Raw genomic sequence first — 25,589 nt, 5'->3', positions numbered from 1 at the left:
CTCTGGACACGGCTCTCGCAGGAGCTCGGCCTCTGGACACGGCTCTCGCAGGAGCTCGGCCTCTGGACACGGCTCTCGCAGGAGCTCGGCCTCTGGATACGGCTCTCGCAGGAGCTCGGCCTCTGGACACGGCTCTCGCAGGAGCTCGGCCTCTGGACACGGCTCTCGCAGGAGCTCGGCCTCTGGACACGGCTCGCAGGAGCTCGGCCTGTGGACACGGCTCGCAGGAGCTCGGCCTGTGGACACGGCTCGCAGGAGCTCGGCCTGTGGACACGGCTCGCTGGAGCTCGGCCTGTGGACACGGCTCGCTGGAGCTCGGCCTGTGGACACGGCTCGCTGGAGCTCGGCCTGTGGACACGGCTCGCTGGAGCTCGGCCTGTGGACACGGCTCGCTGGAGCTCGGCCTGTGGACACGGCTCGCAGGAGCTCGGCCTGTGGACACGGCTCGCAGGAGCTCGGCCTCTGGACACTGCTAGCAGGAGCTTGGCCTCTGGACACTGCTAGCAGGAGCTTGGCCTCTGGACACTGCTAGCAGGAGCTTGGCCTCTGGACACTGCTAGCAGGAGCTTGGCCTGTGGACACGGCTCGCTGGAGCTCGGCCTGTGGACACGGCTCGCTGGAGCTCGGCCTGTGGACACGGCTTGCTGGAGCTCGGCCTGTGGACACGGCTTGCTGGAGCTCGGCCTGTGGACACGGCTCGCAGGAGCTCGGCCTCTGGACACTGCTAGCAGGAGCTTGGCCTCTGGACACTGCTCGCTGGAGCTCGGCCTGTGGACACGGCTCGCAGGAGCTCGGCCTCTGGACACTGCTCGCAGGAGCTCGGCCTCTGGACACTGCTCGCAGGAGCTCGGCCTCTGGACACTGCTCGCAGGAGCTCGGCCTCTGGACACTGCTAGCAGGAGCTTGGCCTCTGGACACTGCTAGCAGGAGCTTGGCCTCTGGACACTGCTAGCAGGAGCTTGGCCTCTGGACACTGCTAGCAGGAGCTTGGCCTCTGGACACTGCTAGCAGGAGCTTGGCCTCTGGACACTGCTAGCAGGAGCTTGGCCTCTGGACACTGCTAGCAGGAGCTTGGCCTCTGGACACTGCTAGCAGGAGCTTGGCCTGTGGACACGGCTCGCTGGAGCTCGGCCTGTGGACACGGCTTGCTGGAGCTCAGCCTGTGAACATGGCTCGCTGGAGCTCGGCCCGTGGACACGGCTCTCTATACGGTTAAGGAACTCCTTGGTGACTTGCAACATCCTTGACATGTACAGCAGAAGGTACTGCATTTCTGCTATAGGGCTCATTACGAGTCAGACAGAGCAGCATTTCTCGGGAAGTTGCCGCTCTGTGTGATCACAAGCCCAGGGTTCATACAACCGTTTTCCCCAGGTTTTGGAGCACTAAGCCCAATTTTACTGGCCGGTAATACCACCCTAGACTTTGGTTGCAATAGCCAGTTCGAGCAGGCTGTAAATGAATATGATAAACACCTTGGAAAAGGATATTCCCCATTCGGAGGCCTTTAACTCATAAGTGCTTGTTATTTGCATGGTGCTACCGCCACGGGTGTAGCGTCCATTGGAGCAGCGGGTGCAGTGTTACCTAGGCCCAGAACTTGGAGATGCCCACTGTACCTGGACAACTCTTCTGTAAAGCGTTCCGAAACCCTTTTGGGCCATGTTCGCGCTATACAAAACTTTTCAAATACAAATAAATAAATAAATAATTACTGTATTGGACTATTCAAACACCAGTCAAAGGGTCCATTTTCCTTGCTTGCTCCTGGTTACCGCACTGCAGCTGTAATGTCATATTCGTGTCTTCTGAAGACAGAGGAACAGGCGCTGCTAGAAGGGCAGCGTGCAGCGCACTGGAAACAAACAGCGCGAAGTCCGTCACACCCGCGCTGGCAGCAAACACCACTCAGTCGTGAAAGGGTATTAATAGCGAGGCGCAGGCGCCAAAGGCGAGGAATACGCACTTTTCAATTTCACACACGTTTGCAAAAGGCAATAGAAAATGGATTGTCCCGTGATGCGCCGCTCTTAATTAAAGAAACGGGGAGCAGTAATCTCGCATCAAGCCGCTCAAAGGTTAGCCGCAACCTTCGCCGTCCATGTCCCCCCGGACTCCTTCACGCGCCCACGGATTTAATTTCTGATTTATCTACGTCACCGTACCCTCGAAGCCCTCAGCAGACTCCGTAGGCGCTGTGCACCCAGCAGCCACGCTTTTAATACCCAATGCCCTCGTCGTGGTTTGCGGAACGCGTCGGGTTTATAAGGGCAGGTTTTTAAGTAAAAACAGATTCGAAGCAAGGTAAAAGGAGAGTTCCCTTGTGGTGTCAGAAAATGTTATTTATTTCCATTTCGAGTTTAGGATTGGTCTGCGGCAAATCCCTTCGGCTGCAGGGACGTCTCCGCCGGCGGAGTTCTTGTTATGTCTCATCGTCTAAGCTTTGACGTCAGTCAGCACTGACTGCGGCGTGATTAGAATGACTGCGGCGTGATTAGAATGACTGCGGCGTGATTAAAGGACAGAGACGCTCTTCAAAATACACTGTGCCAAGTGCTTAATTTGTTAAGTGCAAAAGCCTACACTTTTCATAGGAGCCTGCTGCCGCCGGCGCTGTCAAACACCAGCGTTGCCTCGTTATGGCTGCACCTCACTTCATGGTGTTACCGTCAGACCGTCCGAGCAGTCGACTTTGGAAACATGGAAACAGGTTCTAGTCCCAGCGTCAGCTCAACGTCCTGTGATACTGGGCAAAATCATCTAATATCTCCGTGCCTAAAAAACACAAAAAATAAATGCGACCCCGTGTCTCCCTTTTCTGCCCTGCTCTCTTCTGCTCTGGGTCAAAAACATGTCTTGGGTCGATATCTCACAGGATGCATTACCATGGTCTGCGCTACAACATACCTTGAATTTGAATTTAGGTGGGCTGGGCACAGACTGGGCGAGTGCACCCTATCACAATGAATACGCTGCCCTGACTCTAGGCCAAACCTACACCTGCCCTTAGGGCAGCGCATTAGTGAAACACGAGCAGACCCGCCCTTTGAAGCCGAGTAAGCCTATAAGAGTGTTGGTGGCAACCCAGTCTGCACCGAAAATGGGGGCAGCGATCGCCCTCTAGGCAGGGCCGGATTGGCCGGAGCGGGCATCAGGCATTGGCCCGGGAGGCTGGAAGGGTGGGGGCCGGTTTTGGAGAGGTGTGGGCTGGTGTTGTGATTGGGGGCCGGTTTTGGAGAGGTGTGGGCTGGTGTTGTGATTGGGGGTCGGTTTTGGAGAGGTTTGGGCTGGTGTTGTGATTGGGGGCCGGTTTTGGAGAGGTGTGGGCTGGTGTTGTGATTGGGGGTCGGTTTTGGAGAGGTGTGGGCTGGTGGTGTTATTGGGGGCCGGTTTTGGAGAGGTATGGGCTGGTGTTATTGGGGGCCGGTTTTGTAGAGATGCTGTATTATCAGCCCCCAGTAACAAAAGCATCAGTGTTGGGGGCCGGTTCTGTTATGCATTAGTGCTTCACGCTTGCACCCCCCTCATTCAGGGGTGGGGGCCGGTCCGACAAAATTGCCAGAGCTGCTTTGGTTTCCCAGTTCGGCCCTGCCTGTAGTGGAGTAGAGTCAGTGATTGCACCCACCTTCAGAGGGCTGTCTGTAGGGTCCATATGAGCTTGTTTGCTTCCTTCAAAGGGGCAGCCACGCTGACTGCACCACCTCTTTGGAATGCATAGTTGTATGCCCCCGACAGCCTCTTAGTCTCTGTACCTGCATCTAGTTTACAGAGCAGAGGCAAAGTGTTTTCTCATTTGCATAGGTGAACACCACCATGCAAAAGTGGTAATGGCCCTTGAGGTTACACTGGCACTACATGTTGACCCGCATCATCAGTATTCCTAAAGGGGGCACGTATGCATCTGCAGCCCGTTCTGTGATACCAAAGTGGCCTGAGGACGCAAAAAGTAGGCACTAACACCCGATGTACATTTGAAATTATGGCCTCTGGTCTCCAAAATGGAGTGCTGATGCCCACCACAGCAAACACCGGAACAAGTTAAGCAAGGACTGCTTTCAAGCAAGTAGTTCCTCATTCAGTGCTCTAAATATGCAATTCATTTAAACTGTGGGCAGGCAGGGGTCCAAGAGCCAGCCTTCATTTGTAGCCAGCCCATGGGCCAGAGTCTGTAGATGCGCAATGTTGGGTATACATAGGCTGCCCTGTTTCTGATGTTTATTTTTTGTGGATTTCAGTGGTGTTTTCTCAGTGTTTTTCAAAGCAGTTGAAATCAGTGCCTATCAGTGTTTATTCAGCTACCTAACTTCCAAAATAGAAAACAAAGTGTTTTTCCAATGTTTTCAATACATGGTGTTTTTTGCAGTGATTGTTATACAGCACATATTTAAATTTAAAGTGGAAGTAATATAGGATATGTATTGTCTTCCTACTGAGAGCATGTCAAGTGGACTTGTTGAACAAGTTACTTACCTTTGGTAACAATATATCTGTATGAAACATAGGTTAGTTATAGATTCCTTACCTTAGAATTACCCCCAGGCGTCAGACTGGATCCGGAAAGTTTTTCGTCAGCAGTTCCCCTGTGCGTCGCAAGGTGGCGTTGGTCGACTCCGCGTTAGTCGTCGGCGTCGTGGTCGCCAGAATGATGTCGCGGTAGCTACATAGACGCCGCCCTCATTCGCGCAGACGTAAGTTCTGTACACAACTTTCCACGCCAGAAGCGCAGAGCCAAGCAAGAGACTGACCACTGGTGCACAAAACTAGGGCCCTGAAAGGATGTCCTTAACCCGGGAAGTCAGAGTCAGAACGGGGAGGATGGATGGGACGGGAAGGAATCTATGTCTAACCTATGTTTCTTACAGAAAAACCGTTACCTCCCCGTCCCAAAGCAGCTGCCGTCGCCCTGATGGAATGGGCGCACAGTCCCACTGGAGGCTCCTTCTTTGCCAAAGAATAGCAGACTTTGATGCACAGAACGACCCACCTGGAGTTGGTTTATTTGTGTACGGCCCGACCTTTCCTAGCGCCCATATCCACCCGGAATTGTTTGGTGCGATCCAAGTAGAAGGAAAGCGCACGTTTAGGATCTAGATGGTGGAGCTTCTCTTCCTCTTTTAAACGGTGTGGAGGCGGAAAGAAGGTGGGCAAAGTGATGGTTTGGCCAATGTGGAAAGAAGTAACCCCCTTGGGAAGAACGGAAGGAAGGTCTAGTTCTCAGGACAACCTTGTCCGGATGGATAGCCAGAAAGGGAGGCTTGGAAGAAAGAGCTTGTAGCTCACTCACCCTGCGTGCAGAGGTGATGGCCACCAGAAAGGCAGTTTTTAAAGTGAGAAGTCTGAGAGGACAGTTATGTAGCGGCTCAAAGGGAGCGCACATGAGGTAGGTAAGAACCAAGTTCAAGTCCCACTGAGGCATTACGAAGGGAATAGGAGGAAAAAGATGAGTAATGCCCTTAAGGAATCTATTACAACAGGGGACTTGAATGAGAAGGCTAATCAGGAAGCCTAAGAAAGGCTGAAATGGCCGAGAGATAGCCCTTAAGTGTGCCAAGAGCAGAGCCCTGTTGGACCAAAGAAAAGAGGAACAAGAGAACCTCAGAAAGAGGGGCGGAAAGGGGATCCACAGCCTTTGCTGTGCACCATGCCACAAATGTGTTCCATCTGCAGGCGTATACCGTCTTAGTGGAGGGACGCCTGGCTGCCAAGATAACATCGCAGACTTCAGGAGGCAGGTCAAACGACGTCAACTGCCACCGCTCAATCTCCACACAAGGAGGTGGAGGCTGGACAGGTTCAGGTGGAGGACCGTCCCTTGCTGCTGCGACAGCAGATCCTCTCGAAAAGGCAGTCTAATCAGAGGATCGAAGGAATGCATTGAGTGCAAGACTAATCGCCCGAAGCTCTTGAAGGTTGATGTGGAGCCTGGACTCCGTCGGAGACCAGAGGCCTCCGATCTCCGCCTCCCCCATGTGGCCGCCCCATCCCAGAAGTGATGCATCGGTCGCCACTGTGAACTCTGGTTGAGGTTGGGAGAGGGATCTGCCTTCCACCCAATCCTGGTTCGTAAGCCACCACTGTAATTGATGTGCAGTGCCTTCCGAGATCCGGCCGCAATCGGACAGATTCCCTTGATGTTGGGCCCACTTGAACTTCAGGTCCCACTGCAGAGCCTGCATATGCCATCTGGCATGGTCCACCAGCAGGATGCAGAAGGCCATCAGGCCCAGTAGCCTGAGGGTGATCCTGACCAAAACCCGGAATAGAGGCTGAAAGATCGGAATCATAGCCCGAATATTCCAGACTCACTGTTCGGGAGGTCAGACCCGAAACTGCATTGTGTCCAGAACCGCTCCGATGAAGAGGAGCTTTTGAGAGGGTTTCAGGTGTGGCTTCAGCACGTTGATGGAGAATCCCAGCAAATGCAGGAGGTCGGCCGTAGTCTGGAGATGGGAGACGACAGTCTGGGGTGAGCCCGCCTTCAACAGCCAGTCGTCGAGATAGGGTAAGACTAGAACCCCTGATCTGCGCAAATGAGCTGTGACCACTGGCATGACTTTGTGAACACCCGAGGGGCACTGGTAAGGCCAAAGGGGAGCACGGTAAACTGAAAGTGCTTGTGGCCTACCGTGAACCGTAGGTAACGTTGGTGAGCCGGCAGGACAGGGATGTGAAAGTAAGCATCCTGCAAGTCCAACGCTACCATCCAGTCTCCGGGGTCGAGGACAGACAAGACCTGAGCGAGCGTCAACATCTAGAACATCTCCTTCCGGAGGAAGCGGTTGATGTTCCTGAGATCCAAGAAAGGACGCAGGCCTTTGTCCTTCTTTGGCACCAGAAAGTAGTGGGAATAACAATCACGACCTACTTCTGGGGCAGGAACGCACTCGATGGCACCCTTGGCCAAGAGTGCCGAAACCTCCTATTGGAGAAGGGCCAGGTGATCCTCCGACATGCGATGGTACTGAGGTGGCATGGGTGGAGGGGTAGTCTCGAAGGGGAGGGAGTAGCCCCTTCGGATAATTTGAAAACCCACCTGTCCGACGTGATGGTGTGCCAGTGGGGGAGGTGAAGGCAGATCCTGCCACCCACTGGCGTTTGGTGGCCCTGAAAGGTCAGACTAGGAGGGTTTGGAGGCTGCTACAGAGGGGGCTGTGGTGGACTGGCTTGCCTGCTGGCCCCCAGAACCACGGCGGTGGTTCCCACGTCCCCGGCCCCACTGGAGCTGAACAGCTAGCGCCGGCCTGTGGCTCTGGGCAGGACATAGTGGGGCACCCCTTCCGTTGTCACGAAAGGGGTGAAAGGCAGATTGTGCAGGGCCGGTGGTGGGGAGGCCCAAGGACCTGGCCATAGCCCAAAAGTCCTTAAAGAGCTCTAGTGCATTGTGTGCTTTGTCGCCATAAAGGCAACAGCCATCAAAGGGCATGTCCATAAGTGTGGATTGGACTTCCCCCGAAAAAAACAGTTGAACGCAACCAGGCATAGCGTCAAAAAGCTACTGACTTGGGAATCGTCCTGCCAAGTGCGTCAGCAGTATCCAGTCCACAGCGGATGGTAAACTTTGCTGCGTCTCTCCCTTCAGCAAAAGCTCGTGAAAGCACGGCCCGGGCCTCCTCTGTGCACTGAGGCAGCACCTGCGCAACCGTCTCCCACACTTAGTGGGTGTAACGGCCCAATAAAGATGAGGTGTTCACCGAACCCAGTCCCAAGCTGGAGAAAGAAAACATCTTCTTCCCAAGATGATCCAGCTTTTTGGATTCCCAGATGGGGGTGTGGTAGGGAATGCGCCCTTGGACGTTGAGGCTTGGACTACCAAGCTCTCAGTGGTGTGGTGTTGGGAGAGGAAAGTGGGGTCGCCCGGGGCCAGGCGGTGGCGTCGGGCAATCAACCTGTCCACAGGAGCCCCTGTGTTAGGCCTAGACCAGGTGCCCAAAAGGATGTCTGTCAGGGTTTCATTAAACGGCAGCAGGGGCTCCGAAGAGCTCAATGCTGGTTGAAGCACCTCTGTCAGGATGTTAGTCCTGACTGTCACTGTAGGTAGCTCAAGGTGGAGAGCCTTGGCCGCCCTACGCAACACCACTGTGTAGGACGCTCCCTCCTCCATAGCAACGGTAGGAGGAGACAACATGCCAAGGTCTGGTGAGGTATCCAAACCATGGGCATCCCACAGTTCCTCTCTCCAGTCCTGCTCATACACCATCTGGTCTGTTAGAGGGTCTCCAGATCCCTCCCAGTCCTCCTCACCCTTCTGTGGCTGCCAATCTGGTCTCAAAGAGCCAGGGTAGAACAGGGGCACAAACGTACCTGTCGGCGTCCGTCCATGCCGGTCCGACTCCGTGTCTACCTCGAGGTGGAGGCTGGGGTCGACGTCGGTTGGGGACACAGCCAATGCCTGTGGCGGACGCGGTGCCGGTGGAATCAGCGCCAGGGGAGGCGTAACAAGGTCGACAGGCGCCGATCTGGATCCAAGGGGATCCTGGGGCGCCAAGGCCGAAGCTGCCGACACCGAAGGTTCAGGGCCCCCAACCGAGACCGCGGGCCCCGAAGGCACGCCAGCGGAGTCGAGATGCCCAAAGATTGCATGCATCGCTTCGTAGAAACTCCGGAGCTGGACATGGGTCACACCGGGTTCCAAAAAGGGGGGAAACTCAGAGTCGACCCAGCAGGCTCCGCACGCGGAGCCGCAGGAGGGGCACCACCCGCATCTCTCGTCGCGTCGGTCGACGAACGGGGTGAAGTCGAAGAGTGACGATGCTTCTTTGACTTCTTTTTGTGCCTCGACTTACCTGACCCAGAGTGCAAAGACTTCGACGAAGAATGGAGTTGGCTCCGCGACCTGTCCCTTGACCTCCTCTGTGATCGGGACCTCGAGCGGCGCGGAGCCGACTGCCGGGAATCGAGTAGCTTTCGGGACCGCTCCCACAAATACTTCGAGGCCATGGTCCGGCAGTCGAAGCACGACGCGGGGTCGTGGTCGCGCTCCAGACAGCAGAGGCACACGCGGTGCAGATCCATCACCGACAGGAACCGCAAGCCTTAAAGCCGGGCATCCCTCGTGTAGCAGGAGTCGATGGACTCAAACACAACGGAGTCGACAAAAGTCGAGATAAAGTTCAGTCAAAAATTGACTGGGGGTACCGCTCCCTCCGGATCTGCGCTTGCTGGTGTGGAAAAAAAGGAATATGCTACTTACCAGTGTGCATCTGTTCTTGGCATGTAGAGCTGCAGATCTACACACTTTTGCATAGATTGCCATCTGGTGTTGGGCCCGGATGTTTGCAGTTTGTTTTTCCTCTTGGAAAGTCTTTGGAAGTCACGAGGTCGGTGACCCCTCCTTTGGATCGTATTGCGCATGGGCTTCGGCTCCATCCTCAGATTGTTTTTCGCCGGCAGGGAAAGATGGAGCATAGTGATAACAGTGAAGAAACCCATGTGTGTTGTATCTAAATAAGATAGACTGAAACAGATACGGGTAGACGGGGAGGCGGGTGGGCGTGTGTAGATCTGCAGCTCTACATGCCAAGAACAGATGCACACTGGTAAGTAGCATATTCCGTTCGAGGCATATGAGCTGCAGATTACACACTTTTGCATAGACTATATAGCAGTTCCCAACCCTATCGGATACCACCGGTATCTGTTGCAGTGGTTTGAAATAATGTTTTTAGTACAGCCTGGCCCACACTAGCTTGCTGCTTGGTTTGCACATCTACACAATAGTGTTTAGTGAAAGTGTGCGGTGTTGACCATGTAGCTGCTTTGCAGATATCATCTAATGGGATGTTCCCTAGAAAAGCCATAGAAGCCTCTATCTTCCGTGTAGAATGGGCTTTAGGGGGAACCGATAGCGTTCGTTTTGCTTTGTGCTAGCAAATCTGGATGCATTTTACAATCCACCTAGCTATCCCTGATTTTGAGATGGGGTTGCCCTTGTGTGGTGGAGAGAAAGAGACAAACAGTTGTTTGGTCTTTCTGAAAGGTTGTGTTCTTTGTATATAGTAAAGTAAGGCTCGTTTGACATCTAGCGTGTGTAGAGCTCTTTCTGCAACGGTCTGAGGTTGTGAGAAAAATACTGGTAATTCTACAGATTGGTTTAGGTGAAAAGGGGAAATGACTTTAGGTAGGAATTTTGGGTTGGTACGGAGAACAACCTTGTTCTGGTGCATTTGAAGAAAAGGTTCTTGTATTGTAAGTGCTTGTATCTCACTGACCCTTCTACGGGAAGTGATGGCTACAAGGAAAGCTGTTTTCCATGTGAGAAATTGCAATTCGCATTTATGCAAAGGTTCGAAGGGAGGCCCCATCAGCCTTGTGAGAACGATATTTTAGTTCCACACAGGTGAGGGTGGTACTCTGGGGGGAATTATTCTTTTTAGGCCTTCCATGAAGGCTTTAATGGCAGGTAATCTGAAAAGTGATAGGTGCTGCCTGTTCTGTAGGTAAGCTGCAATTGCTGCGAGGTGTAGCCGAATGGAGGTATAGGCTAGATTACACCTTTGTAGGTAGAGTAAGTAGCATATGATGTGTTGTATAGACATGTCTAGAGGATTGATTGTGTTGTTATGGCAATAAACCACAAATCTTTTCCACTTGGCAGTGTAGCAGGCTCTAGTGGTAGGGCGTCAAGCTTCTCTGATGACGTTCATACAGTCAGGGGGAAGGTTTAGGTATCCAAATTCTAGGATTTGAGGAGCCAGATCGCAAGGTTGAGCTGAGCTGGGTCCGGGTGTCTGATCTCTCCATGGTTCTGGGTTAGGAGGCATGGTGAGAGGTGTAGCTTTTGGTGTGGTACTACCGAGAGTTCCAGCAGCGTGGTGTACCACGGTTGTCTGGCCCATGTTGGAGCCATAGGATCAGTGTGAGGGAATGCTGTTGTAGCTTTCGCACCACTAATGGAATTAGTGGGAGAGGTGGAAAAGCGTACGCAAATTTGCCTGACCAGTTCATCCATATTGCATTTCCTTTGGACAATGGGTGTGGGTATCTGGCGGCGAAGCTTGGGCATTTTTTGTTTTCGTTGGAGGCGAAGAGGTCTATCTGTGGATGCCCCCACATTTGAAAGAACGGATGAAGAACCTGTGGGTGAAGTTCCCACTCGTGGATCTGTTGTGTCTGTCTGCTGAGCAGATCTTCCACGGTGTTTTGGACTCCTGGGACATGTTGGGCTAGGAGAAAGATTTTGTGTGGAATTGCCCATCTCCATATGCTCTGTGCTAATTGAGAGAGCTGTGGAGAGTGTGTGCCGCCTTGTTTTTGAATATAATACATGGCCGTCATGTTGTCTGTCCGAATGAGGACTGCCTTGCCTGAAATCCGCGGTTGAAAGGACTTTAGGGCTAGAAAGATTGCTAGTAACTCCAGATGGTTGATATGGAGTAACTTTTGCTGAGTCGTCCATGTGCCCTGCACTGTGAGATGTAATAGGTGAGCTCCCCAGCCGGAGAGCGATGCGTCTGTTAGTATTATTTGTGGAACCGGGTCCAGGAACGGTCGACCTTTGGAAAGGTTTGTGGTGTTCCACTACTGCAGAGAGCGATGGGTGCGACCGTCTACCAACACCAGATCTGTCAGTTGCCCCTGGGCCTGGTTCCATTGGCGCGCTAAGCACTCTTGGAGTGGACACATCTGGAGACTTGCGTGAGGCACTATGAAAATGCAAGAGGCCATCATCCCTATCAGTTGCATAAACACTCTTGCTGGAAGGGAGTGTTGAAGTACGAATTTTTGTCGCAAAGCCTGAATGCTTGCAATCCTGGCCGGATTGGGGTAGGCTATTGCTTTTGAGGTGTTTATGGTGGCACCAAGGTATTGTTTTATGTGGGATGATGTTAGCTGGGACTTTTGGTGGTTCACTGTGAAGCCTAGTTGGTGAAGTAGTTGGATTGTAGTGGCGGTGTGGTGTACACATTGGTTGTATGAAGTGGCTTTTATCAGCCAGTCGTCCAAGTATGGGAAGACGTGAATGTACTGTCTTCTGAGGTGTGCCGCCACTACCGCTAGGCACTTGGTGAATACCCGTGGTGCTGTTGTGACTCCGAATGGGAGCACCTTGAACTGGTAGTGTTGTCTGTCCACTACAAATCTGAGGTACTTTCTGTGAGCATGGTGTACTGGAATGTGGAAGTATGCGTCTTTCAAGTCCAGTGTGGTGAGAAAGTCGTTGTGGGAGAGGAGCGGAAGCACCTGCTGAAGCGTTACCATGTAAAAATGGTCTGAGTGTATGTATGTGTTTAGGGGCTGGAGATCTAGAGTAGGTCGTAGAGTCTCGTCCCTTTTTGGTATTCGAAAATATAGGGAGTAGACCCCTAAATTTTGCTGATTGACGGGAACGTGTTCTATTGCCCGTTTTTGTAGGAGGGAGATTATCTCCTGTTTTAGTAATGTGGAATGTTCTTGTGACATTGGGCGTTGCCTGGGTGGAATGTTTGGGGGGGGGGGTAGATGTTAATTCCAGGCAGTATCCTGACCAAATAATTTGGGTCACCCATTTGTCTGAGGTGATGGTCTCCCAGACATGAAGGAAATTTTGAAGTTTGCCCCCGACCGGAGTGGGATGGTCTGGAGGGAGCGGGGGGAAGTCATTGGGTAGGCGGTGTGGCAGGGCGGTATTTGTTTTACCTCTGCCTTTATTATTGTTGCCCCTATAGCCGTCTCTTTGATAACCCCTTGTGAAGGTGGACTGAGTGGGGGATTTGTAGGAAGTGGACGCGTTATCTGAGGAGTATCCTCTAGATGTACTCCGAAAGGAAGAGCGGCGAAAAGAGCGCCTAGGAGGGTGTGACTGTACGGCTCCCATGGACTTCGCTGTATCGGTGTACTTCTTCATTTTTTTGAGGGCCTCATCTACCTTTGGGCCGAATAGGTGTTCCTGGTCAAAGGGATGATTCAGGATGGAGGCTTGTACCTCTGGTTTAAATCCTGATATTCTTAGCCAAGCATGGCGACGGAGGAGGACGCTAGTATTAATGGCCCTGGAGGCTGTGTCTGTGCATCTAAGGCACAGCGTATAGAGGTGTTACTGATTATCTTACCCTCTTGAATTAATTAATTGGCCCTAGTTTTATATCTTTCAGGGAGGTGGTGCATTATGTTTTCCAATTCATCATAATGTGCCCTATCGTATCTGGCCAATAGCGCTTGGGTGTTGGCGATACGCCATATATTGGCTGCCTGTGACGCAGTGCGCTTTCCTGATGCGTCCAGTAGCTTTGACTCTTTGTCAGGTGGTGGTGCTTCGCCTGACGCCTGGGAATTTGATCTTTTTCGTGCAGTGGAAACCACTAGGGAATCTAGTGGCGCTGGCCCTTTGATATAAAGAAAGAAACAATGAACAGGAGTCAACCCGTTTTCCCAGCAGAGACCTGGCAAGGTTTTTAACACAACAACAATGTCTCAACTGGATATCATTTAAAATAGCAAGTTTAAACACAGTGATATAAATCACAAAGGGAAAGGGAAAAAGGAAGGGAGACCACAAGAAAAATTAGAAAAAAGGTATATATTGTAGGTAGTTAACAGCACTACGGTACAATCAAAGTACAAATGACCAAAAAACACAAGTGAGCACTGGGCGTGCTGGTGATAGTGAACGGCGCAGTGACACAATGAGTGAAGACAGCGTGAACGGCGAAAAACAATTATAATGACAAAGTGGTCAAGGAAAATGATTATATACAGTCTGGTTTGAACAGATTTTAAATGACCACAGAGAAGCCAAGGTTCTTTGCTGAGGATTGTCGACGGCGTTTCAGCCTGATATAATTTCAGGCCATCATCAGGACAATGGTCATAGTTTAACGTATGCTGGGCGTAATACAGGTAAGTGCAGGGAATCCAGTAAAGGTGGAATGTACGCAGGCATAAATCAGCGCCAGATCAAGGATTAAAGCAGTCAATAGTCAGTGTCAAAAAGGACTGTGGCCGGGAACAATGGATCTCCTGGGGCCATGCATAGGAGTCAAATCTCGTGAGGATTTGGAAGCAATGGGTCCACGGGTGATTAAATCGATGGACGGGAGCAAACCTGAGAGGTCAAATTAGGCTGTGGCCGGGAGCAATGGATGTCCTGGGGCCCGGCATGGAAGTCAAATCTCGTAAAGATGGGTCCAAGGGTGATTAAATCGATGGACGGGAGCAAATCCAAAGAAGTGAAAAGACGGGCGAATGAAGCGTCCGTGCCGATCACTTTTTGACGCTGACTATCGACTGCTTTAAATCCTTGATCTGGCGCTGATTTATGCCTGCGTACATTCCACCTTTACTGGTGGAGAAGGCGGAGGGGGCGGAGGTGGAGAGGGTGGGGGAGGTGGGGAAGGTATTCTGAAAGGAGAGGTAGCAGAGTCCTTCCTCTTTGGAGGTGGAGGCAGAGCTGGTTTGTCCAAATGTCTCTTTTTGGAAGAGAGTGCCAGATGTCCAGTTTTTGGATCCCTGGTGAGAGTTTTTTGTAAGGGATCCGGTGTAAATAGTTCCTGTGACAATGGTTGGTCCGTCGGCGCCGAAGTTTTCGGGGCCGATGACTTTTTAGGCTTGTCCGTGCCAGTTTGCTTAGCACTGGGCTTGGGAACCTCCGATTTCTTGATCGGCGCTGAGACGGGTTCGGCTTGGAAGTGTCGGTGCCGAGGGCCTTATGGGGTTTGGTCGGTACCGAAGATGGCGTCGGTACGGAAGCGCTGGGTTTCGACCCCGAGGGCTTTGGTGCGGAGCTCGGTGTCGAGGAAGAGGCTGGTTTCTTTTTCGGTGCCGAAGTGTGTTTCTCGGCACCCCTGGCAGGCTGGCTCGAGCCCGAGCCGCCGGAAGGCTTAGTTGGCTGCTTCACCGGGCCCGAAGGTGGGGTGTGTGAAGCAGTGTCTCTGGTCTTGCTTAGGCCAGGAGGCGAAGGCGAGACCGAAGCCTTTTTGGGTGTTGGCACGGGTGTGGGGGGGGGGAGGGTATAGTACTCACGACCCTCTGCGCCGGAGTGATGTCTTCCACATCTGAGTCGTCGGACTCGGAAGCACTGACTAGGTCCTCTTCGGTGCGCTGCTGTCCCGGATCTTCGATGTCGTCTCCGAAGATATCGACTGGAACGGAGGTCGAGGAGTGTGCCATGTTTCTTCTGTCTCTTCGGTCCCGAATAGTCTTTTTCGATCGGAAAGACTTACAGGCCGGACAGTCTCGAGCCTCGTGTTCAGGGGAGAGGCAGAGGTTGCATACCTCATGAAGATCGGTGTGGGGGAATTTGGACCCACATCGAGGGCACTTCTTGAATGGAGTTCTTTCCATCAGCCGGGACCGGAGCTTGGGTAGGCCCGAAGGCCGCCGTCGACGACTGGAACCGAAGATTTGTCGATGAGAAGGTGCGTTGATTTGAGGAGATCGCGATCGAAACAATACCGCGATGTGAGGTGAGGATTCCGCTTCGATCGTCGAACTGGAAATGTTCGGAACCGGAGCGCGAAGATTACATCCGAGCCCGATGGCGGAAAAAACCAATCTGAGGATGGAGCCGAAGCCCATGCGCAATTCGATCCAAAGGAGGAGTCACCAACCTCGTGACTTCCAAAGACTTTCCAAGAGGTAAAACAAACTGCAAACATCCGGGCCCAACACCAGATGGCGATCTATGCAAAAGTGTGTAATCTGCAGCTCATGTGCCTCGAACAAGAACTTATGTCAGCACGTGAGAGCGGCGTCTATGTAGATACTGCAACGTCATCCCGGCGACCACGACTCTGACGACGAACGCAGAGTCGACCGACGCCACCTTCCAGCGCGCAGGGGTAACTGCTGACGAAAATCTTTCTGGATCCAGTCTGACGTCTGGGGGTAATTCTAAGGTAAGGAATCTATAACTTGCTGTTTCTTTCAGATACACTGTTTTAAGCATAGAAAGTGTGCATTGCACTCACACTCTCATATTATTACCCTCTCACATCTCATTACTTATGACACTGTCAGAACTCTATCTGCTTAATGGGACTATTAATGGATTTAAAAAGTAAGAGTGCTATATTAAAGTGGTTTAAACACATTCCAGTTGGGGTAATTCACTTGCTCCTTACTGAATATATTACATGGTAGGGTGGGCAACCCTTCCAATAGCATGATAACTTGTGAAACCATTACAATTGTAGATTACACCAGATTGATTTGAAGCCCTGCATTCTCACGCACCTTAAACGTGATGCTTTAAGCATGCTCACCGATGCTTTTCTACTCTGTATGCTGGAATACATTAACTTGGTGCTGCTGGTGTGTGGACATTTATAGCTGCCAAGTGTGCCCATGGCAAATGCCTCACTTTAACTCTGTCCGATCTTTTAACAGACATCACAACGTATGCTGGGACTTGACAAAAAAACAACAATAAAGCACATTTTAGTAAAAAGACAAGATTAGATGTAAGTATCACACATAACAATGGGATACCTTGCAGCTACGAATGTTGCTGGTATGCTGAAAGTCTTGCGTCATGTGCATGGTGACTGCACTGTTTTAAGAGGTGCCTGTCACTACACCTTGCACTCAATGTTTAAACCCTGGGGTGTTTCGGAGTTGACCTACTCTCAATACTGACTTGTTAGAAAAGGGGCCAATGTATCCATGCTTTTACTCATTCTGTGTATGTGGGTAAATGTGATAGTACATACTTGCCAAGATTCCTAAAATCTAGCCATTTCACCAATCAGGGAATGAATTCAATGCTGCCAAAAGGTCAAATATAATTTGAGTATTCCCAATTTACCAAGATGAGGGTGGTTTCCCTTTTGGTGGGGTTTTAACAGTTACTATAGGCTAAAACCAAAAACAGGACAGCCTAAGTATATACAGAAGTGTCGGTCATGGACTTTATTTGTGGATATCCATGGTGCCAGTGGTCATGAAGGCAGTGGCACAAATAGAAAGTGAATACAATTTTTGAGTGATGCTTACTTTGAGTTGTTCCCATATCTTGCCCTTCCGTTAGCCCTAAAAACTCTAAACAGAAGGCTGCTTAGAGTCTATGGGTCAGGCAACACATCAAAATCAACCCAGTGATGCTATTAGGGCATGTGTGAAGTCATTTTCACAACCTCTGGCATTTTGGTGAGATAGTGTCCTTGGTGCATGGTATTACTGTGAAGTTTAGATTTTATGCTAGAAACATGTGGCTTGGAATAGCACCACTGCAATCAATATTTTGAAATAATTTGAATCAGTAAAATTCAAACCCAGCTAGGATTTTATAGGCAGCTTGGTTCCAATATTATTTATCAGTTGACAGATTTCCTGTTGCTCAAACATCATACCAAGATGACTATCCAACGGGCTTAGGTTGATTAACAGACACACATTTCAAGTAGGGGACTAAAGCAACGCCTCATTGGTAGGCTTCATAAAGAGGTTTGTTTAAAGGAGATTGTTTAGTTCAAGTAGGTCTTGTTCTTGTCTGAGTACAGGCTGTAATATCTTCCAGAATGTGGATGCTGCATTACGGACTGCGGTGGAAATGGATGTTCCAAATCCAGATGCCCAGGTAGAGAATATCAGATTTCCATCATTCAGGAGGAAGCTCCAAGCTAAGCTTGCTGCAGTATACAAAGCCTGGTTGATTGTTCTTGCTGAAGGAAGGTTGGCAACCTCTCCAGAGTATGGCTGCTGCCGTAGTAAAAGTCTGGTTGCTGACATATGTAGATGGGTGGTCTGCAAACCGTTGCAGAGAATGGCCACAGTGGCCCAGCTGTTGGTTTATGTCTGATGATAGTCAGCAGGTTGTTCCAGAATCTAGGTTCCTCAGCAGAGAAGTTTTGGTTCCTGATTAAAGATATTGTTGCTCTTCTACAGCCTCTTGTCTAGAGGCTGATCAGTACACTGTTTCAGAGCCTGGCTGCTGTGATAGAGAAGAACTAGTTTCTGAATATGTATTAAAGGCTGGTCACTATGTTATTGGAGAGTTTTGGTGCTGTAGTGAACTAGACCTGGATTATGGTTCTCGTTTCAGAATGTTCTGTAATCTTTTCCATAAATTTTTCTGTTGTGGGAGAAAAGGCGTGGTGTTTCTTGTTTTCAACTAGTCTACCATGTGGAACCACAAATCTTTTGTGTGTCTTGGAAGCCTGTAATGCTTTTGTGAGTGGGATGGGTGTTTCCACATTCCCAATCAGATTAACGGCTTTTGCAGGTCTGATGAGATGCCACCTATTTGATAGGCTGGTAGGTGCCCTGATTTTCTTGTAATCTGGCTAATGCAGAATTCCAGTTTATGTTTATTTAAACATTGATACCATAAGGTCAAAAACAATATCACACTTATCTTTGGCAATGCATTTTTAATAGTGTCCCTGAACAATTTAACAAGGCTGAAATAAATCATGCAGAGTTCTTCGGTCTGCAAACATCATGTTTAAGCAAAGCTAAAGTAGTTGTGCTTTACAAAGTAACACCAGCCTAAAGCATGCAAGCAACATAGGAGAAGCAGAGTAAAATGGAGTAAAAACAAGGCAGCGCAGAATTCCAATACTGTCTGTGTATTTGTGAGAAGTTTGGGAAACTTGCACAGCTTCACCCAAGAGTGAAGTTTTCTGCAAAAAAGGAATGGTGGGAAATTCCACAAAAACATTTTTTGCAAAAGGATTCACCAGTTGTGTTTTTCTCCCTAAAAACTACTTTTCGAACCCATTTTTGAAAACGTCCGTACTGATCACAGGATAAATGGTACAACTTCACCGCCTCTAGCAACGCCCTACAAACTGAAATGCCTTTGCATGCACTGGTTTACTAAAGAACACATTGTAGACAATGCAGTATAAGAAAAACAGAATTAAAATCCGAAGGTAAAACACTACTAAATTTCTTTAATTCTGCCATACCACCACACCTTCACCATCAGTAACACGTTCAAGCTCTGGCACAGCAGCCAATAACTGGTTCATGCTTCGGGAGTCTGCACTCATCCGATTGGCTAGAATCTATACCGAACGCAGGACTTGCAGTTACTTTGTACCTGGTGGTTGGCGACCTCTTCCTTCTCTCACAATGGACAGCGTCGAAAAAAGCGGCATTCCAAAACCGTAAAGTATGCCTACAAGACAAGAAAACCTATTACAACAGGACTTTCATCACACAGGATTATGTAGAACAGGTAATTCCTTTAGCTAGGTCAGCCTGCTTGTCCGATGTACAAAAATAATCGCCTCAACCAATCAGGTATTTATTACTCAAGGAAATGCATTAGTAAACCCATGTGGAACAATGTGATTTAACTCATGTTTATACAATTTCCGTCATGTAACTAATAAACCAAAGGTGGCTCAATCTTTCATCACAATACACAGCAAAAATATATGCTATAGAAAAAGCCGCTTTTAGAGGTGGTACTTAGAGACTCATTCAATGTCTTCAGTTCCAGGATGGAGAGATTGTATTACTGGGTAGGGGTGAGTAGGAAAAGCACCACCCAACACTTGGAGCAGAGGAAAGGAAGGACCTGCCAGATTTTGACCCTGGAACCAATACGGTCCATAGACCGAAACTCGACCCCTTATGTGCTTCAATGCATTTCTCTTTTGTTAGCGGCCCATGGGGCTTTCAAGATGGTCTGCTAAGGCAACCTGTGACCAATCAGTGGGACAAAACACAACATAGCCTTCCTGTAGGAGAAATGACTAGCATCCTTCTCTGTCAGGTGTAATGAAATTCTTGCTGATTCGCCAGTATAGTTTGAAAGTTCCACATGACGCTATTAGCAGGTACCAGAATTGTTAGAAAGGTTATAGGGAGTTGTTACAACCATACATTTTAGGTAAAGAAAGGCATACTTGTTTTCCTTCTGTGAACTAGATGGTAAAATATTCAGTAATTTTTTTTAATCTTTCTTGTGAATAGTTCCTAGGTAACTGCCCAGATAATGGAAGTGGAGAGGAAGCATGGGCACAAATATTACAATGTCTCTGGTCATCTATACTAATTGTGAAACCCATTTGCTGTGATTTTGACTGGACCACGAAAGCATTAGAATGTTCTCCAAAGTCAATACAATGCACGAATGTTGAGCCAAACAGTTAGCGTGCTAAAAATTGATAATACAATCTACAGTATTGTGCTGAATGTAGGAAGCCCCGGCTCCTAATACAGTAGGCATAACCACTCAATAACAATGCCAACCAGTGAACCTAAGCAAGGTGAAGGACACGAATGTAGGGGTCCCAAAGGAACATTTTCATTTGAGCAGTGCCACTGTTTTTGTTGTAGGAGTGATGCGAGTTTCAACTTGGGCTTCCTTGTTTATGCTATTTATCTTGCCAGAAAGCGTTTACGAAGCATTCCAGGATTTTTAAACTATTATAAAGGGATACAACCCTCAGGTAAAGTCAAGCGTAGAAGTTTTCTCTAAGCTATTTCCTTGAACATTGACTGACATAATGATCTGGGTCTAACTCTGTGGGATCAGTGGTGACTGCTGTGCAACCTCAGACATCACAAACTTGACCAAAGTGTGTGTGTCCTCCTCAGATGCTGCCAATGCTGGTCCAGGGTCAATAACATGTCAGCGAGAAAATAGCATGATCGACTTCCTTGAATTGGGACTGAATGACCTGAACATAAAAAGTGTTAAAGAACATAAGATGTTAGAACAGGAGGAAAGTCTACGACCACCTACCCCACATGGTTGGAGGGAGGGCACTATATGTTTTTTGTGGAGTTCAGCATGTTTTAAATGTAATCCCCCATTAAATGGTCAGGCTATTCAAAGGGCGCTCTGCTAGACGAATTGTGGATATCATTGGTCATGCTAAAAGCATGAGCAGCCGACCTAGAACTAACAAAATGAACAGGCGAGCATCACTCATCTCATGCCCCCCCCTCCACTTGGAGCCAAAGCTTTGATGGCACCAAGCAAGCAAAGAGAGCCTGAACCTCGCTAGATGAGCTCATCTTTTTCTTTCATCCAAGCACCTATCCATTCATCTTTTCACACTTCAATCTAGCTGTTGATATCCACCATTTCATCTTTACATTCCGTCAATCATTCATTCTTTCATCAATCATTCCGTGTTCTACCGTTCAATCTATTGGCCATTTTATCCATCCATTCACACACCCATCATCTATGTATGCATGCATCCATCCATCCCAATTCCATCATTTGCATTACCCATCAATCAATAAAGCCTTTCATCCATCAATTGATCTTTTTGTCCATCTTTCATCCATCCATCCTCTCCGATTTCCATTTACTTTATCATCCATCCATCCACTCAAATTTCCATTTACTTTGCCATTCTTCAATTCATCCTCTCAGATTTCCATTTACTCTGCCAACCATCCATTGTCTCAGTTTTCCATTCTGCCACCTTTCATCCATCCTCTTAGATTTCCAATTACTCTGTCATCGTTTTACCCACCCGTCTACTCATCGTTTCACCCACCCATCCTTTCAGACACATATCCATTCACCAACCCATCCATTCATTCATCCTTTCACCCACCCATCCATTCTTTCACCCACCCATCCTGTCAATTCAACATTTTGAAGTTTAATTGTTAGATTGTGGCACAGAGTTGTAAACGTGTTATATTCCTTTTCTTTCCGAATAAATCTGATGTAGGGTGTAGGTGGGTACTGCCCTATGATCAGGGGGGTAAAATCCGAAAACATACAGTCTGCGTTGTCTTGAACAAGAGCAACGTCCCCACTGGCACTCCTGAATAAATGACATCCAGTAATTAATGTTCGTTCATATCATTTTAATTTTTAAACGAAATTATTTATTTGATCAGGTTTTCATAATTCCTGTTCATTGTGTTAAGTAGTCACACATTGAAGCGTAAATTAGCACTTTATTTTGTTAAACACTTCATCAGGGGAAGGTGTCCTGCAATGTAACCAGAATACACATAATCCAAGCAAGGCAGTTTATGTGACTGATAGTAAAACCAAGTTCAGTAGGAATCACTTTAGCCCAAAAGAAAACATGGAAGGAAAAGTTGAGGGTAAATGTGGAACCATAAACACATAAATAAGTCTTTATGTGTTTATGGTTCCACACTTACCTTTAACTTCACGACACGTGAGTTTTTCCAACCGCTTCCCACAATCCTGTAGTGTTCTCCACAAGGAATTTTCTCTGATTTTACACTATGAACTGTTCACGAGTTTAACTACTGACTTTTTGACAAAACAAGTCACTTTATTAGTCGGTGGACTTTTTCCTTCAATTTTTTCCTTTGCAATTTCTTAATACTTGACACTTCGCCCACCCATCTTTTAACCCACCCATCTATCCTTTCAACCACTTATCCATCCACCATTCCTTTTACCCTCGCATTTTTTCACCCAGTCACCCATTTTTTCACTCACTCATCCAACCATCCTTTCATCCCCTATCCTTTCACCCACTCATCCATTCATCCTTTCACCCACTCATTCATCCAACTTTTCTTTTACCCTACCATCCTTTCACCCACTCATTCATTCATACTTTCACCCCACATCCTTTCACCTACTCATGCACTGACTCATCTAATACTCTTTCTGTTTTCCATCACCCATCCATCTTTTTTCCTTTTAGTGTTAGTTATGAGCTTTTATCTGCCAAGTTGCAGATAATGAGGCCCATAAAGAACCTCAACCTTGCTGGTAAAGCTGGGGGATTCACTGCCCCCCTTAGCCCAGGGCTACTTCTTCCATTGAGAGAATGACTGTTATTCACAAGGTTGGAGGTAAAAGTGTTCAGACCTTTTGCTTTCAGGTTCTTCTTCTACCTTGGTGACGATGACAGCATGCATTGATTGCTAGGGATATTTAATTCAATGTAGGAATGCAAGGGATCTGAAAGGTGATGCGCTTTCTCCTCCTGCAGAGAATCCCCACCCATTTGAGATCAAGAGTAAAACTTGAAAGGGATTCAGATGCTTTGGGAACACACAGCTTTCTCATCCACCTATGAAACCTCAGCCCTGCAGTTTTAGGTACTAGCTGAGATAAGGAGTGCATTCATGTCTTAGGGGCACACGCATGAAGGTTACATGTTGTGATTACCAAATAGCAATTTTTAAGAAATCGCTATTTGGTAATCGCTAAATCCAATGCATCAAAACAGGCTGCAAATAGCGATTCTCTAATTGCGATTCCTTAAGAATCGCAAACGCAATTAGGGAATCGCTATTTGCTATTGCAACTCCATTGTTTCTTATGGGCCTTATAGGAGGAAATGGACTTGCATTGCCTAAATAATCGTAAATTAGGTCATGCAAAGGCAAGGGTGCCCGGGGACCTAAGGTGCACATGTAAGGCACACACATGCCCTAGGGGCATGTGTGCGCCACACGGCACTTTGGGAAATGCAGTTTTGTGCATTTTTCAAAGTATGCACATATTCGCATCTAATGCTAATTAGAGCTTCCTAAATGCATAGTTTGCATTTAGGAAAGGCTTCTTGCATATGCATTAGGGAATCATTTGCATTCTCAATTTAGGTAATTACAAGAAATTGCGATTACCTAAATTATGAATCTCAAAAACTTTCATGCATTGAAAAAGACCATTTTGCAATCGTAAACGGGTGATTTTTGCGAATCGCACTGTTTACGATCGCAAAATACCTTGATGCATGGGTCCCTTAATCCTTTGGGTGCAACACACAAGGTGTCCCTGTTATAAACCAACCACAAAAGAAAGCACCTGCAAAGGTATCCCATGTGTGCCTAAAGTCTCTTCTAAAAAGGCATTCAATTTTGCAGGCTTCTGGAAAAGTGGACTTTGACATGGGTCCAGTCCCCATGTTTTGAAAAGAATCCATGGGAGGCAGGCTCAGGGCATTTGAAAGTCATGCATGACCTTTCGGCTATACAACATGCAGTATGATTTGTCTATCTGGCACACGCACAAGGTGGCACAATGGGGCACACTGTTTAAAGGGAGATCCTACCAATAATCGATTCTTCTGAACTTACTCAAGGCATTTTAATGTTATTTTACATGTTTATGCCTTAACAAAATCACTTCTTAAAAATCAAATCACATATTTAATTGGAAGAAATGTATAACAAAAAGTACTAATAGTTAGGGACAAGAAACACAGCCAATACTAAAATAAACATAATTCACCAGAGTGTCTGGGTATTGAAATTACTTTACTCAGCTTTATTGTTCGCAATCTGTCCTTGGAATTGGAAGAGATTGGGAGCTGCAAAAAAGAGCTACTGAAGAGCACTTCACATCTTCATCCCTGTTAGGTTCTCACTCTTGCCCCGTGTCGGTATTACATTCAATCATGTCAGACGTCAAATATGGTAACATTCAGGACATGTTGGTGGGATTTAGGGGCATCACTCCAGCCACTTGTACAGCAAAACAAGAAGGGCATAAGATTAACTTTACCAGATTGGCTGCTGCTTTAGGTGGGTGTAAAGATACATCTTCTCTCCTTTAGTCTTCTCTGGACTCTGCACGGCTGCTGGGGATGAAAAACAAGGCACCGGGGTTCAACTAGACCGAAGGGCCAGCCTTTTAACACTACATAATGTTCAATCCATCCATCAATGCTGCAACAAGGCTTCACTACTATTCTAATGTTCTCCAAACTTGAATAATAAATTGGAGCGCCTATTAGGACAGTGGTCATTTGTAGAATACATGTTAGGGTACATCAAAGTGTGAGATCATTAAAATGATGCTCACCATACAGCTTTAAAGAGTAAAAGTTGGAAAGAGAAGAGAGGGAAAGTGGTTAAAAAAACATTATAGTGATATTTAAAACAAATTTTAAACATATGAAAACTGGACAGGAAATTGTCACTTTTTAGACAGAATTTTTCTAGAGAGCTTCTGCACTCGAAGGCACCCTGGCGCTTGAAGTGAATTTCCAAAGAGACAGCAAAGCTCATCGCAGGCAAAGGGCATACGTTTTCAGCGCCTTCCTAAATTTCAGCAGTAAGTTTTCTCGTCTAATGGTTAGAGGGAGTCTGTTCATTGAATAGCTGCAGAGATCAAGGAAGCTTGCTTCCTGGCAGTGTACTTTAATCAACAGATCTAAGTGGACAAACTGGACAGTGCCAATGAAAGTGGTGACAGGTTTGTGTCCCGGCTTATGAACAAGACGCAGATTTAAAAATTATTCTCAATTTGACAGGACGCAGATGTTGAGTTTTCAAGGCAGGAGAAATGCGACTTCGTTTGGACATCCTATAAGCATTCTCACTGCACTATTTTGAATTAACTGAAGTCTGGAAATAATGTCTGTAGCTAGATCCAAGTACGTGACATTACACTACTCAATGCATGCAAAGATAATGGTATTCATAACTTCGTGGGAGAATGAGAATATGTGGATTATGTACATATATATATATATGTATTTATATTTATATATAAAAAAGGAGGCACTAATCTGGCCAGTGAGATTTAATCCAGAGTCAGGGTTTTACCCCTAGGTTCTTTAACTGGGAGACAGGCTAGGGGCAAGTTCCCAGCTCTGAAAGCCATACAGGATATAATCAAAAAGGTGTTTGGACAAGTGGGGCTAAGAAGCTCTGTCTTGTCCCCATTGAACTTCTATTGATTATGGCTCGCCAAATATTCGACCTCTTGGAGTCAAGAAAACAAACTGCCAGCACAGACATCCAGATAATTG

The 25,589-nt window shown here is 48.0% G+C and overlaps 1 protein-coding gene across 4 annotated transcripts in view; it reads right to left on the bottom strand.

Annotated features, from left to right (window-relative positions):
- The window catches only part of KIAA0513 (KIAA0513 ortholog), a 486,466-nt gene that overhangs the window by 37,631 nt on the left and 423,246 nt on the right, over window positions 1-25,589 (bottom strand). For 2 of the 4 annotated variants that reach the window (XM_085639337.1, XM_085639335.1), the window contains exons 9-10: window positions 24,338-24,410; window positions 18,959-19,036 (exon numbers count right to left, since the gene is read on the bottom strand). In XM_085639337.1, the coding sequence (XP_085495463.1) occupies window positions 18,959-19,036; window positions 24,338-24,410 (151 nt within the window). Of the gene's footprint in view, window positions 1-18,958; window positions 19,037-24,337; window positions 24,414-25,589 lie in introns of all 4 variants that reach the window. The other 2 variants (XM_085639336.1, XM_085639334.1) reach the window with 1 other exon arrangement.

Source organism: Triturus cristatus, chromosome 12 (assembly GCF_964204655.1).
Source record: "Triturus cristatus chromosome 12, aTriCri1.1, whole genome shotgun sequence".
In the NCBI taxonomy this organism is placed as follows: Eukaryota; Metazoa; Chordata; class Amphibia; order Caudata; family Salamandridae; genus Triturus; species Triturus cristatus.
Note: the sequence above shows the minus strand (reverse complement) of the source record. Positions and strands in the feature narration are given on the sequence as shown.